Source organism: Protopterus annectens, chromosome 1.part2 (assembly GCF_019279795.1).
Source record: "Protopterus annectens isolate FY-2018-M chromosome 1.part2, PAN1.0, whole genome shotgun sequence".
Taxonomy (NCBI): domain Eukaryota; kingdom Metazoa; phylum Chordata; order Ceratodontiformes; family Protopteridae; genus Protopterus; species Protopterus annectens.
The window spans coordinates 1,067,076,236-1,067,097,223 of NC_056727.1; the positions used below are offsets into that span (position 1 = coordinate 1,067,076,236).

A 20,988-nucleotide genomic window follows, 5' to 3' on the forward strand; every position below is an offset into this window, starting at 1 on the left:
GCCTCATCTCATCTGTAAGGTCATGGAACGTATCATTATGGACCTCATAAATAAAGAAATAGGCAACCTCCAAACCCTGGATCCAACCCAATTCGCCTTCATCAAAGGCAGATCCTGCCTGTTAAATCTGGTGGATTTCTTCAAAAATGTGAAAAGGGCCATTGACGAGGCTAAATCTGTGCACACGGCATACTCCGACTTGGTAAAGGCTTTTGGCACATTCCCACACTCAGGCAATTACCTATAAACTTAGCAAACTGAATGTAAACCCCTTTGTTGTAAGAAGGGTTGCTAACTGTCTCACAAACCAGACACACACTTATCAAAATGGGTGACTCCACATCAACCAGCAGACCTGTCACCAGTGGGGTGCCCATCTGTTTGCTATATACTTCTCAGAAAGTTAGAACCAAAACTAAGGGGTTGTGGCTGACAAGTTTGCAGACAACTGCAAACTAGGTGCAATTACTGAATCCCCAAATTATGTCAGTATTCTTCAGGAGGGTCTTATGTAGACCAACAACTGGGGTCTTAGTCATGATCTCAAACTGAATGCAAAGAAATGTATCATCATTCCCTTCGGAAAAAAACAATGTCCCTTTGTTCTACCAGATCAGCAACAATTTCCTAAGTACCCACAAAGTGGTAAGGGATCTGGCTCACAAGTTGACTGTGACCTTAACTTTGACAACCATGTGTCGACTGTAGTAAAGAAGGCTTTCTACACAGCACACAGGAGCAGAGGAGGTTATAACCCCTCTATACTCTGCACTAATCATGCCCATAATTGAGTACAACACCCCATTTGTCACATACCACACAAAGCACCTGCAGCAATTAGACAGATCTCAGAGGTTTCTAACAAAGAAGATCAATGGACTCTAGCATGTGCCTTACACAGACTGATAAGTCCCTGTCACTATACTCTGTATCATATAGACTTCTTAAGGGAGACTTATGCCTTGCTTACAGAGCAAAGCCTAATGAACTTGCTGCATATCCGTAAATCAAACAGGACTAGAGCTGCCCATTCCATGGACCTAAATATGGTCGGTGACTTGTGACTTAAACAGGACATGCTGGAGGGACAGACGTCTTTGGAATAGGCTACAAATTCTTGTGAAACAGAGCACCTCAATGACACTGTTAAAAAATGGAACCTGGAAGAGTGGATGGGGCACTGTAAATTCTTATCAGGAAAACCGTCCAAAACCCTCCTGGACATGGGCAGTCATTACTAAATGAAATCCTGGGTATTGACTAGCATATCTATGGTATTACACTAGGATGAAATGGCTAGGCTTGAAATGACCTATGGGTCGATAGCCTAGTAAACTCCTATGATCCTATAAATACATTAACTGTTACTGTATGTTATTTCTCTATTCAATAATTAGCCAATTTACGTTAAATTTTCTCTTTTATTGTGTTAAAATGCTGTGTTCATGTAAGAAATATCTAAAAACATTTAAAAATCATGTAATTAAGCTCATGTGTAGATGTTTTTTACCCTGCAATTATGTATAACTTAAATGAAGAGTTTTTTCCCCCGGGCCTCTGCTGTTTTACCCAGTTAGATTTCCTCAATCAATAAAAACAAATAAGAAATAATGACATGAGATTTGCTTTTCTATCATCTTAGAAGGCATTCTAGGAGGAGTCTCAGGGACTTTATGTAGAATCACAAGGCAGGCAGACAGTGTGGCAGAGACACCTACTTTCTTGAAGAAGGAACTTCACCCTGTTTGAACTGGACTTTACACTACTTATAGAGAAAAGCTAAGAGAATTCTACAATTTGTAACAAAAAGGATCTTACAACCACACAGCACTTTATCGATAAGAGTAGCTCAAACGATTTCATATACAGTTCTTCAGGTAATAATAAAAAAATCATAAAAAAAACTTTTTGCATATAAAATTTAATTCTTATATTCCTTCATCTTTAGCACAGGCTTGATGCTAATGGTCTCATTCAAGTTTGGATAAACATCTGCGCGTAATCTGTTCATCCATTGATACTTAGCATTCTCTGTCTCTGTGATATAATTACCATGTTCTAAAATCAACTGAAGTACAGTAAAATTGAAAATGCCCTTGCCTTTTATCTGCTATATGTCTATCAGTCTGTAAACGCCTCCTGATCTCTGACATATGGTGACAAATATGTTCTTTTAATTTCTGGTTGGTTTTACCAATGCAATAAGCATCAATTGCTTAACAAATAGCAATGTACACTAAATTATTAGTTTTGCAATTGGCATATGGAACTAAGTGGTATATTTTCTTGTTAACAGGTTGTATAAATATAGTCTGCTTAAAAATATATTTGCAAAAGGAGCTACACGTACAAGGAAACATACCTTTCTTTTGACTAATACTCACACTAGATTTAAAGTTTTTTTGTTCTTTGTATCCTAATTTCTATTTTAACTTTTGTTCTTTTCTATAACTAAAACATAGTTTATCCTGTATAATCACTTTCTTAAACCTTCTATACCATCCAAGATATACCTGTGTCTTCTTATAATATCCTGAATCTTAGTAGTGTGATGACTGTATGCAACAGTACATCTATTAGGATTTGTATTAGCATCATGTCTGTTTAAAACACTGTCACTACCATTTGAAATAAAATGGTCTGGTTGTATCCAGATGTTTCTCTATAACCGGTCCCTGCTGTTGTTCCAGGTTATTCACCTTACAGTCTTAACTTTGAAAAGCAACAATATCATCATCAAGCTGTTCCCTTAACACAGTACCATCAGTATTCAACTAAGCATGACATATCACTTTACCCTTACATATGTTACGGAACATGAAAGTAGGGTACATGCCATTTCTATGTAAGAAGCTATTTCTCTTAACATCTTTTTTTAAAACTGTAGCACTGATGCTTTTCAGTGACTTACAAAGTCTAACATCTAAAAAGTGAATTTCTCTATATGAACAGGATTTTTTAAAACTTAAAAATGCACAGTCTGTGTAAGATAATTCACAAACTGATCCAGTTCCTCTATGTTGCCATCCCAGAGTACAATATCTTCCACAAAACATTTATACAATATTTTTTCCAGAAAAAAATTAATTTGTCTTCCCACACTGCTAGAATGATATTCACACAAGTGTTTGCAATAAGGGTGCCCACAGCCACCCCACTGTTTCTACTAGTAATATTATTGTTTACACAAGAAGATGTTATTTTCAAGCACCAGTTAAAATAGGCTATATAAAGTATTAATCTCAGAATTACTTAGTCGTAGTCTTACAAACAAAGCCCCTTAAAAAATCCAAACCTACCTAATTCAGTAAAAATGTGAAGAAGGAATCAACATCAGGCGTAGCGAGCATAAATGTATTAATACCATGCATGTTTGCTCAGTGGTCTAGGTGTTTCAGAAAGTTCATGCTATTTTTTTATATAACTGACAGACTTCAATAGGACACATCTCAATTTATTTCCTAGGTATTCCGATTGGGGTTCTGCAATCCATGCTCTTCCAGCATGATGAACCAATCAATGCATGGGTTGGGAAATTCTAGTAATCCAATCACAAATCTTGGATTGAGTGATGACACAAAGGCTAACTTGTCAGTGTTTCAGAAGTATACAGAGAGGAAGAGCCAATTTTTGACAGTGTGAGAAGCAATGTTAAGTCATTCGAAAGGTGAATAGCTGAAGGTGTAAACAGACTTGGCAGACACTGATGTACATGCTTATTAAAAACTAACAAAAGTAATTTTAGCCAGGGCTGGTGTTTTACCACAGACACAGGGATACGGACTTCACAAATGAGCTTTCAATGTGGCTTGACTGGTAAGGTGACAAAGGGCAGATGTACTGCACATTCTTAAACTGTGGTCAGAACTTTGTATGAATAATGCAAACACAGTTGTAGAAATTCTAGTCGTAAACAGATTTAAACAAGCACATCCAGTAATTTAAGGAAAAGGTTAGTCCAGACTGATCCTACATCTACTGAGCAGTTGGTTGTTTCAGTACAGACTTTTGTTAACTGAAATCAGCAAGATGGAATTGCATTCACCAAACACTAATACTAAGCCATCACTCAGACATACATCAGGGCCTACAAACAAACAAAAGGTATCAGTACTGGAAGCATTTTTAAAGGACCACTATTGGGGAAAAAAAGCACTTTTTTTTTACTTTTCTTGAATTTCTACACATTGCTAGCATGTATTCATCAGAAATTAGTGGCCACCATTAATTTTCTTGTGTTTGTAACCCTCAAGAGTCCTTCTGAGGGAAGACATTCTGATCAGAGCTTGCTTTCTTTTAAACCAAAATTTTCCCCATACTGCACTGTGATGGCACAGTTGTTCAGATTATAACACCCATGGCTGGACTGTTAGAATGGAAGACCAGAGAAGCATTGCTAATTTTGAGAAGCATCACTTACTGTTCTGCAGTGCCTCTTACAAATGTTTCTCCTACTGATGTTTTACACATTCTATGAGAAAAGCATCCAGAAGTATCAACTCATTGCTGAGACAACAGTATTTTTGGAAGATACTGTTTTTGTGCGCTTCAGTTCCTTTTCAAGTTACTCCTCACATTTCCTCCCTCAGTAAGCCACAGTATCACACTTCCTTCAGTTAAAGGACAACAATGGGATTCTATTATTAAATGCTCAACTTCTCTGACCTTTTACTCCCTATTCCCTATCCCTGCTATGAATAAACAACAGTACAACATTTAAAATATTTTAAATCAACTGTTTCTCTCCATCTCCACTAGAACAGTACCTTACGGTACTGTAGTGGTTTCACTTTCAAAAAACTTTTATCTCACCCTGGGAAAGCTTGTTGCAGTTTCTAATTCACTGATGTCATCAAGGCCACTAATACATCTGGCCAGTCCTTCCCAATTCCCCAAACTGACATCACCACGACCGTCCTAAAAACCCACCCATGCTGTGATGTCACAGCTCTCTGGTCCTTCCCCTACCCATACAGAAAGTAAAGGCTAGAACAAGGAAACAGTGCATGAGTCAAGTCTCCAGCTGTGAGCTGTCAATCACAGCAGGTAACAGCCCACAATTACCCTTAGCACTTAGACAGCTAGGGAAGCTAGGTGTGAAGGGGGTTGGGCAATGAGTCAAAGTAGTACAATTCAGGCTTCACAAAAACTGCAGTTTAGACATTCTAAAAAGAAGCAGCAGTAAAAAGCACTCTGAAAGTCTGTTCTGTGACATTTGCATTGGTTGTGTTTTAAGTAGTCACTGAATGGCATGAAATGTTACTTAAAACTGACTAAAAGACAGCAGTGTATGCATGTAAAATCAATGCAGTGACAGGAGCTTTAGGAAGAAAGAGGCCTGCATGATGTAATTTTTTTACAGATAAGCACTGCACTATGGGACACCTAGAGGCAGACTAAACAATCAGAATTACTTCAAGAAGCCAGACCCCATGAGATCATACTCAGAAATTATGTATAAATATATTTAAAAACATGTAAATATTCAGATAATGGTGTTAACATGTAAGAAGCAGTAAACCATTGGGAAACAAATATGTTTTTTGAGTCTGTGGGTGCAGTTCTCCTTTAATTAGTCACCTATGCATTACAACAGACATCTGTTCCAGAAAGTGTTCCTTCACCTCTCTTCTTATTCATGTCATCTGAATAGCACTTTCACAGTAAATAATGTTAAAAAAATGCTTGTATCAGACCTTAACATGCTTGAGTCTAAGTATTCCAGAAACTGTGCTCTCCTCTGTTTGTTAGAATTCATATTAGCTACTCACAGCTGTTCATAAGTCTGCAAAAACATGCTCTTATCATCCACCAAGTAACAGTCTTATATCAGACAGATCATTATATAACAATGCTGTTGTCAATCTTGTTAACTCTCAAGACAGGCCACTGATGTTACCTTCTATTTTTCCTTACTGTTGCTTTAGTATGCAGAGTCCTTGAAAATTTCTGTTGCACATTTTCTGATGTTACTCAATGTATTTCTCAGTACGCACAATATAAAGCATACCATCACAGCCCTAGCAGCATGCACATTTTTCTGTCCGAGTTAATGTCAACACTACTTTCCACTCTACACTGCTACATCTAGTCTACACTATTATTTGGGGTATAAGAGCATTTGTTTGCAGACATATCAACAGCTGTGAGTAGGCAATATGAATTCTAACACACACAGCAGAACAGTTTCGAGACTCCTGCATGTTAAGGACTGACACAAGCATTTTTTAACATTATTTACTGTGAAAGTGCTATTCAGATGATAAGAATAAGAAGAGAGATGCAGGAACACTTTTACTGGCACACCATGCAGACAGTTCTATTTGATGTCTACTATAATGCATAGGTGACTAATTAACTAAACCTTGCAGGGCAGGAAATGTGATACTGTGGCTTACTGAGGGAGAGAAAATGGAAGGAGTAACTTCAGAAGGAAATGAAGCACAAAAGCAGCATTTCCCAATAAAGTCTGTTATCTCAGCAATGAGTTGATATTTTTGTATGCCTTTTTTATAGTATGTGTAACATATCAGTAGAAAAAACATTTGTAAGAGGCATTGCAGAAAAGTAAGTGATACTAGTACCGAGGCCTTTCAAAGTTAGCACTGCTTCTCTGTTCTTCCATTCTAAGTGAATGGAACTGAGATGTGACAGTCCAGCTATGGGAGTTATAATCTCAACAACTGTGCCATCACAGTGCACTATGGGGATGATTTAGCTTTAGAAGAAAGCAAACTCTGATCAGGATGTCTGCCCCCAGAAGGACATTGAGGGTTACAGACATAAGAAAATCAGTAGTGACTACTACTTTCTAATGAATATGGGTTAGCAATGTGCAGAAATTGAAGAAAAGATAAAAAGCAAGTGCTTTTTTTTTTTTTTTTTTTCCTGTAGTGGCCCTTTAAATGTGTTACAAAGGGGCATGCAGCTGAGTACTATTCAGTCAGTGATAACAGTGTTATACCTGCAAAAGCTGTTAATTCTAGTCATAGGTTCATAGATTATTACTAAGCTAACTGCCCTTGCGAGCCATTTTAAGCTTAGCCAACTCTCCCTTGTGAGACTCAAACCCTGCACCTTGTGTTTGTAAGGCAAACACCTTAACCATTAGGCCACCCTCCCAACCCTAAAATAAACTGCCTCTGCAAGGCTCAAACTCAGGACCCTGTACACTATAGTCAGAGTAGTTAACCACTAAGCCACCATAGCAACAAACTGTTGTTAGGAAAACTACACCTGAAAGTATGTCTGTGGAAAGTGACAATACAGAATTAGTAGAAGAACTGTGGCATAAGCTATTTGCCATAATGCTACTGTTATGCTTATCAACTGAAATGCAACTCTGAGGAGAAAAAAAAATTACAAGGACTTTTACATTCAGTACATATGATCACAATTGTCAGAGCTCATTTTGTGTGTAAGCATAAAATATTAAATAATTGGAAAACTGTGGGTGAACGGGGACAACACAAGGCACCCCATAACCCAAACAAAAATGCAAACTTCCCTAAGGAAAGTCTTCTGGCCAGTTGCTTTCCATCCATCCACTTCTGTCATGTCACACCTGACTCTCTTGGCAAAGTCATGAACAGCCATCACCATCCACACAGTTTAATCAAAAAGCAGAGAATGAAAGTAGATAGCTAAGTCTTTCTTCCATAATACAAACATACTGCACACATACACACAATGCCAATCCACATACCACACATGCATGGGACCTGGGATGAAACCAGAGTATTTGAAGGAAACCCAAGCAAACAGAGAGAGAAGAAGAAGACTGCACATAAAGCACCCCAATGAAAATTAAACCAGACAGCCTCTTGGTGTAAGGTGAAAATACTAATCACTGCATCACTGGCCAACCCCCCCTAACCCCCCCCCCCCCCACACACACACACAGACAAATGCTGTAGTGCCTAAATTAACCTATGCTGTGATAAGTAGTCAATCCTTTCTACAATTTAAGGAACTCTGGAAATTGTGGTGGGGTGCAGGAAGAGTACAGTCAGAAATGCATGGCTCTAGTAAATGCAAAACTGTTAAGTTAGAAACCTTAAAAGACACTAAGACTTGAGTCTTGGTGGAAGGTACTCATAAATCTAATGCTGAGTCTTACCAACATAATCCAGCAGAAAAGGCTATAGCAGAAAGTCAGATAAAAAGTAGCAGAGAATGGTCAATAGTTAAGCATACACTGCAAAAGCCTCTGGCAGACAGAATGATGAAATGAGTCAGTATAGAAACCATTTCACAGACTCCTATAACAGAAGCTCAGGTGGGATTATACGACTGCTGTGTTGAAGAGAAATGCAGAATGGAAGCTGAACTGAGTCTGCAGATGCTTTCTGCTACACCTATGCAGACAGATTATATATATCTGTAAATGGGTCTACTTCTCGTCACCGAATCTACACTTCCGTGAACTGCAAAATATCGACTTCACTTTTAACAAAACTGCAGTTAAATAAAAACAGAGTATGCTGAATCACACATCTCTGAAATTACAACATGTCAAATTTACATTACAGACACATTTTTGCAGGGGAGCAAGCCCCCTTGCATCCCCCACACTCCCTGCAAATTATATATACCAACTCCGAGATCGCACTACAGTGGGGAAAAGGGTATATTTCCTTATCCGCACTGTACCACGATCCATATCAAGAATCTCCAATGGCTGTATACATTCCACACCCGTTACTAATTTAAACATCACAGAAAAAACACCATACCTGTTCTGTTACACAAGAACGGCATTGCTGATCCTTCTTCGACAAAGTGTGACTTGACATACTGTGTTTTCCTTTAACTGCAGTTTCATTAAAGTGTAGTCAGTATTTTGAAACATACACACACACACACACACACACACACACACACACACACACACACACACACACACACACACACACACACACACACGACAATACATCACATAATCAAAGTGCAGCTGATCAAAACAAAATGGTCAAAGCTCTACTACTCAAAATTCTGAGATGAACTTCAACATGAGTCCTGCTGGGGAGGACATTCCATAGTCTGTTTGTGATTTCTTATCCAAATGAGCTTTACCATGGGTTGGGGAGGGATATAAGTCCAAAACTGTGCATTTGATCAGCCAGGCTCAATCTGGCTGATCACCTGGAAAAGCTCTCATTCAGGCAGCCACTATATGGCCCCCAGCCTCTGTGTGTGTTACCCGCTTTTCTCCATTTACTCCACCACAAAACATCTCCAGTGTTGTTTACATGGTCACTGGGAAGTTAAAGGAATTGCCAATATGCAGTACAACTTACAACTAAGTGTAAAAAGAACAGCAATTACTTTGCCTTTCCTGACCATAGTTAAAAATAAATTACTTCTGAACATAAACACAGAGACATCTTACCAGTCTCCCCTCTTTTTGCTCGATCTTCAGCAAGTTATCCAGTGGGAAGGATAAAATATTATTCAAGTTCTGGATCTGTAATTTAAGAAAATATAAAGAAAAGAGTTGGTAATTAAAAGTTCAAGTTGTGTCATTTCAGTATCAGTGCAGATTAATAACACATAAGAATCTAATTTAAGTACACAATATTTAGTTTCAATCCTCCCCATAAAATGTTCACATCATCTAGAACAGACCAGATGTGTGGCCATGCATGCCTCTTAATAATCATGTTCAAGAATACTACAATGCCACTAGCAACACCAGAATCATAGCCAAACCTGACTGCAGGCTCACAGACTTTTACTGCGGTCGGAGAAGCAGAAGGAGTCCCTGTTTAAAGGTATCTACCACATCCTCTGTGTGTTTTAAAATATAACCATACTGCAACATATCGGTCTGATAGAAATGGTTCCAATACAAAACAAGGAGGAAGTATAACCTCTGTCCCAAATCTGTCTAGTATACAAATGTCTTTGGTCACTGGGAAGGGTACTAACCTGCATCAATACTGTCCCAAATTTGTCTAATATATAAATGTCATTGGTCACTGGGAAGTGTACTAAAATACACCAATACTGTACCTCTGGTAGCATCTACTGAGAAAAACTGTTGGGTCTGCACCAGGGTTCTTTAAACAGGTAATGCATTTATTCCTTCAGCCTGTAAAATATGTCTGTTTTTCTTGGATCTGGTTGTTTGTGAGCTCATTTCCAGGGAGGATATCCTCAGTGGTTAGAAAGTGTATAAGACAACAGAAAGCTTGGGATCCATACAGCCAGTAGGTCTAATTATATTTTGGGGTTGAGAGAGAGCTTGTCAAGCCCCTTCCTTCACCGTCACCATTTAAAGTAGCCATTCATCAAATTCAGATTTCTGTTCACAGGATTTGTGCTCCAGTAGAAAAATCAGAAAAAGAAAAAAAGAGTTTTAGTATTCTTCCTCATCCACCCCATATTTGTCTAAAATAAGGTATATCTAGTTCTTCACTGTCAGCAATGACCAAGTTAGTTGACTATGTGAACAATGACCAAACTAGAATGATCTTTGGGGAGATGCTAGGGTCTACACACACTGACATGCTGCTTTGTACTCCTCAACAAAATGTCAACAGTCAAAAATGTCTGGAGATAGGACAGGCATCCCTAGGTCAGCAGTCTGAGTGTTCAACCAGCATAAGATTTTAATTACTGAAACAGGAGCAGCTTAGCTTGGTTTCACACAGTCCTGAATGAAAACAGATACCTTTAGTGGTATGCTCTACTGCCTGGCTGGTCGACCAATGTCCGGCTGCAATGCAGTTGTAAAACCAAAGAGGTCTGGGGCACTTGACAGGCTGCTATCCTGCTGTCAGCCTCCAAAGGGGTAAACACAATAATAAATGAGGAAGAAAATGATGGTACAGCCAAAGGCAGGTCACTGGGTCTGGTACGTCAGGCTTGTTAGAGATTATGAATATAAGGCTGAAATTAATTCTGTTGTAAATATGCTGAAAGATAAAGCATACAATAAAAATTTTGCGTGAATATATGTATAGAGTTTAGCAATGTAAAATGGGCATTCATACTATATGTATAACAGACAGGCTTCTCTTCACAGCATCAGAAAAAGCATAACAAAGCAATATTGGAAAGCCAAGTATCACATGCTTTTCTCATATTTGCAGAACAAATATCTAAACTCAGCAATACATAATGTTTTTTCATTAGGAACAAAACAGATGTTTCCTTTCATACTTCTGTTATTCTGATTACGTGCATTTGTGCATTTTCACATTAGAAGAACTGCTGACAGGACAATAGAAAAGTCTAAAAACAGACATTATGTGACTTCTCACAGAAGGCCAAAAAAGATACCAAGAGGAAATACCAAAATCTATGTGCGTGACTAGAACTGTATATAACTGTATTAATTCAGATATGTTACAGGTATTTTGGTAGAAACACACTTGTTTCAAGGAAATGTATGGAGAAAGGAAAGTTGCTCTTAAAGTCAGATGCTGCATCAGTGTATATTCTGCAAGTTTCTATGGTTAACAGACTGTGATAACTAGACTTTGATTTCAGCAGTAAACAGCCAGCCAAACTGTGTATCTTAAGAAGACTTTGGATCCAGCACAGCATAGAAGCAGAGTGCAAATTCAAATACATTTTTCAATGGTGACCCTAACGAATGTTCCTAGCCTGTATCCAAAAACAGGGGGAGTGAGTGGGTAATGCCTTGTATAAGGTCACTCCTGTAAAAGCACAGTAGCTAACATTTATGTGAAGTACTTCAGATTTCTACAGTTTCCTACAGTTTGTAGCAATACAGTTCATCAGACATCTGAATCCGGACAGACTGCAATGCAGGAAGGTGAGCAGTGTCATAAATTCTCCAAAAAAGGTACAATACAAAGTTGTAAGACTGAAACTGCCAGCTTTGTTGTACCAACATCACAAGTGACTACAAAGACTTTTCAACCATCTACAGTAAAGCAGCGTGGCCATCTGCCTCTCTGTTCACTGGTAAGAAATTTTTTCTGTGTTATATACAGTATGAATACAACAGAGGTAATAATCATAACAGAATAAAATGTTGGTATATACAACACATTAGTAAATGTAAAACCTTATTAGGGCAAGTTAATAGTAAGGCATTATGCGAATGGATTACAATATTTGACTGGTATCTGAAACAAAATCATGTGTGGTATAAAAAATGTTTATTGTGTGTACAATGTCATAAAAATACAGTGCATGCCACTATTCAAAAGTTAGACTGTACAGACAAAAATTTTAATGGTAAAAAAACAAGAAAAGTTAATGTGCTGACATTATATTCAAATGTTAGACAGTTATGTTCTGCCACCAGATGTAAAAGGTTTATTTCAGAGTTGCAACAACAGTCATATCAGTTACTGACAGAACCTCTAGTACATCTTGTTACAAAAGAATGTAATAAATGTCTAAAAGACAGACAGAATGAGTTCAGGAAGGTTAGACAAGTTATACATACATCTTTTCAACAGTGCATAGGAGTTTTAGATTCAGCAGAACAGTCTCCTGAGACATATCAGGCAGACTATGAGTAAACTCTGGAACAGCAGTTGCAGGATAAATAAACTACATTAGCTAAACTGACGGAGACTGACTTCCTCCATATAACAGCTGAGCTTAAAAAGAACAGGAAACTACAGCTGATTTGAACAAAAGAAATATATTTTATAATATGTTTATGTTTTGAAAATGGTTAAGCATACATGCTAAGATCGGATGTAAGGACAAATCATTCTTAAATGTCTTCTTAAATGTTTTACTTTGATTCAGTTAAAACAAGACATTTAGTAGTACAGTAAAATAGACCATATAACTGCTATTCTAATAGCATAGTCAAAAGGTACACAACAGTTTTAGTGTATAAAAATCAAATGAAAATAGTTAGAATAAAGATTTAAAGTCACAAGACTGACATGCATATATTTTCTTTTAATCTAAAATACATCTGTTACAATGCACAAGAATAACAGGCAGACAACAGCAAATATAAATAATGTAAATATAAACATATGTTAGTTAAACTAATATCCATTTTGCTTTTTACATTTTTTTATAATTGTACAGTAACACCACACCAAACAGTTAAAGTTCTGAATTTTAAAAAGAAATAAAATCACAGATGATATTAGTCAAACAGTTTTTGTAAAATTAATGGCGAGGCAATTAAATAAATAAATAAAAACATACTGAAATCCATATAAGCTAATTGTAAAACAATGTCTATTTATGTAGTATAAATGCATAGTTATGCAAATCACAATTTATTATATTTCTACTAATGTCAGATTGCAAGTGTATTAACAAATGATTTACAGCAAAATGCTAAAAAATGAACTATGGTCTACAGAATCTAAAATGTGAGCTCAGACCTTCCTAGACTGAATGAATAATTACAGAAAATGTTAAGCAGATACGGTAAAAAAAAACAAGACTAATTGCCAGACAAGTGGCTTGAGTTTTTCTAAAACATTATTGTTATTAAAACATTATTGTTAAAATGTTCACATGCAATACTATTTGGTAATTGTAATAAAACACCACAATTTGCATACATGTTACTAATAATCTGTTTGCAAGTAAATGTTAAAAAGTAAAAAACTTACTTACATCAAGTATAGCCAGCAAATAGGCCATAATATACATACAGTTTAAATCAATTATGCAAAGTTCAGGTTCATAGGTTAGGGTTACTAACTAGCTAACTGCCCTTTGCAAGCCATTGCAAGCCTAATTATCCGAGAGAGAGACTCAAACCCTGCACCTTGTGTTTGTAAGGCAAACATCTTAACCATTAAGCCACCTTCCCAACCCTATTCATTCAGTCTAGGAAGGTCTGAGCTCACATTTTAGATTCTGTAGACCATATCTACTAGTGGTAATAAACAGCAAAAGCTTTATAAAAAATGATCAAATCAGACAAAGGTCCATAGTTTGTTAACCTGATAAAGCAGATAAACAATAGTGCAATGCTACAGGGGGAGGGGTATTTTTTCAATTTTACATTGACTGTGTAAGCAGTATATATTGCTAAAGGGTCTAAAATAAAGCTACAGAAAGAAAATAATCTTTCATTCCTTCTTGACAATACTCTTTTAGGGGAAAAAAACAGGTATTAGTGCATAAGAAACACTGATAAACAGATTAAATCTGAAAGTCCAAGATATTTTATGCTAGTTATTATTGTATTGTTTAGTATTAAATTGTATTTACAACCTGTTAAACTGTAAAGCTATACACAAGATGATTTAAAATTGCTTTATTACAGCTATACAAGAGAGAGTAAAGATATGTAAAAAATTGAACAAGACTGGTCACTATTTTAATATGTTTTTGGCAAAACAATGTTGGTATAAAAAAGCATGAATGTTTCTAATTGTTGAGTATGTAGTTCAAAATAACATGATGTATGCCTTTGGTGCCAATTCCACTAGATACTTCTAAAGAGACATAAGAATTTTCCAAGATTTTGTTTGATGTTAATGTTACTACATTTGTAAGATTGGACTAAGTGTACTTTACAGTCTTTGCATGTACAAATGCAGAAGAATTCAGTACAAATGAAATTAATGTCTAGTAACGAATATGTGTGAAAAAACATGTTTAAAAAAATGGGTCCAGGGTACCTACTAGATTGAAATGCATGAAAAGCAAACAGTCTGTGTAAATACATACTGTACAGGATACATTGTAATAAGTTCAAAAGTAATTTGCTAAGTTGTAATATTATCACTGGTTTCAAGTTGCAGTTTTATCAGTGGTTTTTGGACCATCATTTTATCTGTAAAATATTGTATTCATCTAGCTAATGGACTAATATGTAAACAGCATTTTTCAGAGTATATTTCACTGTCAATTAAAGTTTATGGGCAGTTCAGAAATATAACCACAATGTTATGGTTAAAATGACATTAAAACTGTATATTTTCAGCAGTGTATAAATGCTTGCAGTAGCACATTGTTCTTGTCTCTTATAGTTAATTCAACAGTTGCAAAGAGTTACTGGAACAGTTCTAAGTCATAAATTAAATTCTGTAACTGCAAAAGAATAAATTAATCAAGTTAAAAAATAAAATTAGAGGAGACACAGCCCATAACTGATGAAATATTTTCAGAGAATAGTCTGCAAAAGAAAAAGCTGGTAAATACATTCAGTTTTGGTAGTAATACTTGATATAATTGTATTAACTGTGTAAAATTGCATTTTGACTTTTATCAAAAAAGACTAAAGGTTTTGTTTTTTAATGTGTTTCTATATGATCTAATCAAATATACATATCAGTATAAAGTGTTTTGAGTATGTTTAAAAAAGACTGAATTGTTAGAGATTATGAATATAAGGCTGAAATTAATTCTGTTGTAAATATGCTGAAAAATAAAGCAGAGAATAAAAATTTTGCTTGAATATATGTATAGAGTTTAGCAATGTAAAATGGGCATTCATACTATATGTATAACAGACAGGCTTCAATTCACAGCATCAGAAAAAGCCTAACAAAGCAATATTGGAAAGCAAGTATCACATGCTTTTCTCATGTTTGCAGAACAAATATCTAAACTCAGCAATATGTAATGTTTTTTTCAAAAGGAACAAAACAGATGTTTCCTTTCATACTTCTGTTATACTGTTTGCGTGCATTTTCACATCAGCAGAACTGCTGACAGGACAATAGAAAAGTCTAAAAACAGACATTATGTGACTTTCCACAGAAGGCCAAAAAAGATACCAAGAGGACAAAACAAAATCTATGTGCGTGACTAGCACTCTATATAACAATTGTAGTAGTTCAGTTATGTGAGAGAGGGACAGAGAGGGGTATTTTGTAGAAGTCATCATTCATATCTGTAATGAAGGAAAACTTTGCAAATATATGCTACAATCTGACAGAAAGAGTACATGTCATTTGTTATAAAAATAAGTTATCTGTAACTATGCTTATAGTGAAATAGCTGCAAAATATATTTATCAGTGTGCAATTTGAAAGGTATGGTGCTTTAAACAGACTACAGATAGAGTCATGCAAAGCTCTGTGTCTCTGATTCAGCAGTAAACAGCCAGCAAGACTGTGCGTCTTAAGAAGACTTTGGATCCAAGCACAACAAAAAAAGCAGAGCGCAAATTTAAATAAAATTTTCAAGGCTCTAGCAGAACAGACAGGTTCACCTATACCTCACTCTCACCGCCTTAGGATATTCAGTGTTACAGGGGGATCCAAACCGCCAGTCTCAAGAGACATAAGGCAGATAAACAAGTTCTGGAAGGGATGCCAGTCTACGCACATACCCTGACTGGCAATTTACAGGCTTGTTACTTCACAAACTGGCATGCACTCTGAGAAAATGGAAAAACAGACACCTTGGAGAACATAGGAATGTCATGCACACTCCATAAAAGGTACCTCAGCTGGATATTGAGCTGAGCAACAAAAGTAGCACAATAAGGCATCAACATTAAATGACAGCCCACTGTATCAGCCTATAATCATTATTATTTTTTACACTGTCTAAACAGGGGGCATGGTAGGGTCAGACAGTTTTCAACTTCTTCCACTTGGTGCCACCTAATACTCCTATGCATAAAGACTTATCAACAAGCAGTACTTTAAATCTTAGTCACGGTTTTTGGTGATGTTTGTAATATGACTGAAGACTTCACGGTGGCATTCTACTGAAAATGGAAATTCCCAGTTGGACACTCTTGGTTAAACAATTTAATAAACAAATTGAAAGGCCTGACTTTTCAAAATTCTACTTTCTAACAAGTGGGCAAAAACAGTCACACCAATCAAAAGAAGGGAAGGGAGGGTCACTATGAAGGTACATATCTCCTCCCCTCTAAGACTTGGCATCCCAACAGCTCACAGGACACAGCTGATGAACAAGATATGTGTGTGGTAGGAGAGTCTTGCCCCCTCCCCCCATAAACCCTTTTCAATATTTAAATTAAACAGACTTCCATTCCTCCACTCTGACTTAATTTTAACAGTCCATTTCCAAGGTAAGGTGTTCTGGTCAAACATCACTTACCAATAACCACATCTGCGAATTTCAAGTTCTAATTTAGACTAGTGCGCTCTCAACAGCCTGTAAAATAAACTAAAAGAGGCCCTCTTCACAGCCAAATGGTTGATTAGTATACATTCTGGAAATTTTTTTTTTTTTAAATGAGCAAGTAAAACAACAGGGGTATCTTACCAAAGTCAATAAAAAAAATCCATAAAGAAAAAATATATTGAATTTTTGTCAAATGGACAGTCTGGTAACAGAAAGAATATTTATTTCTTTTTAGGAATTGCTATTACATATATATATATATATATATATATATATATATATATATATATATATTAATGTTAGGTTTCAGCCAAAGGTACTCAGTAACAAAAAGACAGACGCCATTCTTGTAATAAAGGATCAAACTCTGGCTGATGGAATACAATTCTTGGTGCTATAGAACTGTTTTCTTATTGTGGTTTAGGAACAGGATGACTGTGTGTACATTCAAACTTAAAGAAATGTTCCTTTATAAGATTTCACTCAGCTCGATTGTCTACCAAACCAACTGGAATCCTTTATTTTAGACTCCTCTTCATTAAGAATTATCATGTGATTTAACCGCTTAGTTATAAGGCCTGTAAGAATGATCATCTCACACCAAATAGCAGCATATTAAACTCATTATGTAATGTGGCAAAGCCGTCTTCTTCATATGCTGTACTAGTAATACCAGATCTAACAATACTGAGAATTAGTCTCATTCTGTACTGAAAACATTCAATTCAATTAAAAAAAAGCTTTTCTGTTCAGTTACTTCACTTGAGGGTACAGGAAGAACTGCAGACATAGCAAGAAAGTACAGTTGTGCACACTTACCATAAATGTAGATGTTCGAATGTATTCACTGTTGCAGTCATCACATTTGGGTTATCCCTGCCAGGGCAGCCCTTAGTCGGCCCGAATACCAGAGGCTTAGTATTTTTGCGTCGGCTGCAGTCGCTCCAGGACTGATGTCAGGTCGTCAGTAGTATAAAATAAGGCAGCCGGCACCATTACATCAGTTTTTCTTGCCCTAACTGTCAGGAGCCCCCAAGAGGGAACTAGGTTATGGTGGAAGAACACCACCAGTATAAAGTAATTACCAAAAGTTCCTTGTAAGGAGAGAGCGAGAGAGAGAGAGAGAGAGAGAGAGAGAGAGACAAGGGGGAATGGAGGGAGGAAAACCAGGACTGCAACAGTGAATACACTTGAACATCTACATTTATGGTAAGTGTACTATGTTCTTCCTGTTTCACTGTTGCAGTCATCACATTTGGGTTGATTCCCAAAGCTGAAGAAAAGGGTGGAGGCAGTCAAGAAGACTGGGGGCTGGCTAGGATGCCCTGCAAGACTGCAGTGGCAAAGCCTACCCTGGATTTGGAGAAGATAGGCAGGTGATAATGCTTGGTGAAGGTACGAACTGATGTCCATGTTGCAGCCTCCAGGATGTACTTGGTGGGGACCCCTCTGAGGAACGCTGCAGAGGTGGAGGTTGCTCTGGTGGAATGTGTCCTGACCCCCTTTGGGGGAGGTTTCCCATGTTGCTTGTAGCAGAAATGGATGCAGTGTATCATCCAGTTTGAATGGTTTGCTTGGATATGGCCTTGCCCTCTGCTCCTGCAGCAAAGCTGACTAACAATTGATCAGTCTTTCTAAAAGATTTAGTCCTGTCTAGATAGAATCTGAGTTGTCTGTGCACATCTAGAGAGTGCAGTATCATTTCCCCCTTGTTTTGTGGGTTAGGACAAAGGTGGGCAAATTAATGGATTGGTTGAAAGCCACACTGGACACCACTTTTGGCATGAAGTCCTTTGTGGGACCCTGTCAGTATGGAAAATGATGAAGGGGTCTACAGCCAGTAGTGCTTGTAGCTCAGATACTCTTCATGATGAAATGATGGCCAGAAGCAAGGCTGTCTTCCATGAGAGAAACTTTAACTCTACTGAAGCTGCTGGCTCAAAGGGGGGCAGGGTGAGCTTTTCCAACACAAAGTTTAGGTCCCAAGCTGGGGTAGGTGCTCTTCTGGGTGGCTTCAAGTTGTTTGCCTCTCTTAGGAACTGCTTGATGAGAGGGTGTGAGAAAAGAGGTGGCTCTGAGCTGAAATGAGCAGAGGCATGAATTTTAATAGAAGAAAAGGATAGATCCCTGTGTAGTAGATCAGCAAGGTAATCCAGGATGAGAGGTAGGGAGGTCTGTGCCGTCCTGGCTCCCTTAGCCTGGATCCAGGTGTAAAATCTTTTCCATTTGTCAGCATAAGACTTTCTAGTGCTAGGGCATCTGGCCTCACATATAACATCTAGAACTTGTTTGCTAAGATTGGCAGCTTGTGCAGTGGCCAGGGAATGGCCAGGCTGCTAGATTGAGGTTCTGCAACTGGGGATGCATGAATTCTCCTTTCCTCTGGGTCAGGAGTGTTGGGATCTGAGGGAGATGCCATGGTGGCAGGGGTGACAGGCTGTGCAGCAGTGGGTACTAGTGCTGGCGTGGCCAGTCTGGGACAATCTGGATTGTCCTCATTTTTTTCCTCCCTTATTTTGAGCAGTACCCTTGTAATGAGTGGTAGTGGGGGAAATGCACGGACCGAGAGGTTGACCCACTGGAAGGATGGAGCATCCACTTTCCAGGCCTTGCAGTGAGGATCCCTGGTGCAGAACCTGCTGAGCTGATGGTTGGAGTGGGAAGCAAAGAGGTCAACCTTCAGGGTGCCCCATTTCTGGGTTACAAGGGTGAAGGTTCTTTGGTCTAGCTGCCACTCGTGTGGGTCCAGAAGATTTCTGCTTGAGTCGTCTGCCAGAGAATTTAGGGAGCCTGGCAGGAATTGTGCTAACAGGTGTAGTTGCATGTCTGAGGCCGTGTGCCAAAGGGTCATGGCGAGAGGGTATGAGTAAGTCCCTCCCTGCTTGTTGATATACCACATCACAGTGGTGTTGTCTGTTTTGATCAGTAGAACCCCCGGGGAGATTATGGGTCTGAAAGCTGTCAGTGCATGCTGGACAGCTAACATCTCTTTTTGGTTGATGTGCAGATGTATTTGATGTGGGCTCCATTGGCCCTGTATGCACCTGCAGTCCAGGTGTGCACCCCAGGCATAGTCTGATGCGTCTGTGGTGAGGGTCTGGGTGGCGTGGGGTTGTGAGATGGGTAGTCCCTTGTTGTAGTAGCATGCGGCTGCCCACCAAAGAAAATCTTTCCTTAAACAAGGTATCATGGGTATAAGAGTTTCCAGGTCTTGAGAGTGTTGACACCAAAGGCTTTTTAGGTACCACTGTAGTTTCCTCATATGCAGTCCAGTATATGGAATGATTAGAATGCAAGAGGCTATAAACCTCAGAGCCTGCAGGATTTTCCTTGTGGATAACTGGGGTCTGGTGGCTAGTTAAGAGAAATAGGCTGTCAGGTAGGTTTGCTTTTCTGGGGTAAGGAATGCCATCTGGGATGCTGTGTCCAGGCTTGCGCCCAGGATTATAATTTTTTGTGTGGGCACTAGTTTGGATTTCTTTTCATTGATAGTATACCCTAGGGAGGTCAGAAGGTCCTTCACAAAGGCCAGGTGCTTGAGTAGCTTTTGCTGACTGTCTGCCTGAATTAAGCAGTCATCTAAGTATGGGTAAATTTGAATATTTCTTTGCCTGCGAAAAGCAATGGGGGGAGCCAGATATTTTGTGAATACTCTGGGAGCAGTAGATAAACCAAAGGGAAGCGCAGAGAACTGAAAGTGCAGTGATCCTGCCTTGAAACCTAGATATTTCCTGCACGACTCCCTGATTGAGATGTGCAGGTAGGCCTCTTTTAGGTCTAGGGTGGCTAACCAAGCATCCTTGGAGAGCATAGGTAGTAGTCCAACAAGGAGGGCGAGCAATTTGAATTTATCATCAAAAAGGTGTTTAGAATGGATAGATCGAGGTTGGAGTGCCAGGTGCCCTCTTTTCTGGGTACCAGGAAGAGTATGGAGTAGAAACCTTGGCCTATCTGTTCTGCAGGAATGTG

At 38.1% G+C, this 20,988-nt stretch overlaps 1 protein-coding gene across 2 annotated transcripts in view; it reads right to left on the reverse strand.

The window, feature by feature from the left end:
* Positions 1-20,988, reverse strand: part of LOC122792230 (arf-GAP with SH3 domain, ANK repeat and PH domain-containing protein 3-like) — a 1,314,966-nt gene that overhangs the window by 600,807 nt on the left and 693,171 nt on the right. For both annotated transcript variants that reach the window (XM_044059977.1, XM_044059976.1), the window contains exon 4: positions 9,392-9,466. In XM_044059977.1, coding sequence (XP_043915912.1) covers positions 9,392-9,466 — 75 coding nt within the window. The remainder of the gene's footprint in view (positions 1-9,391; positions 9,467-20,988) is intronic.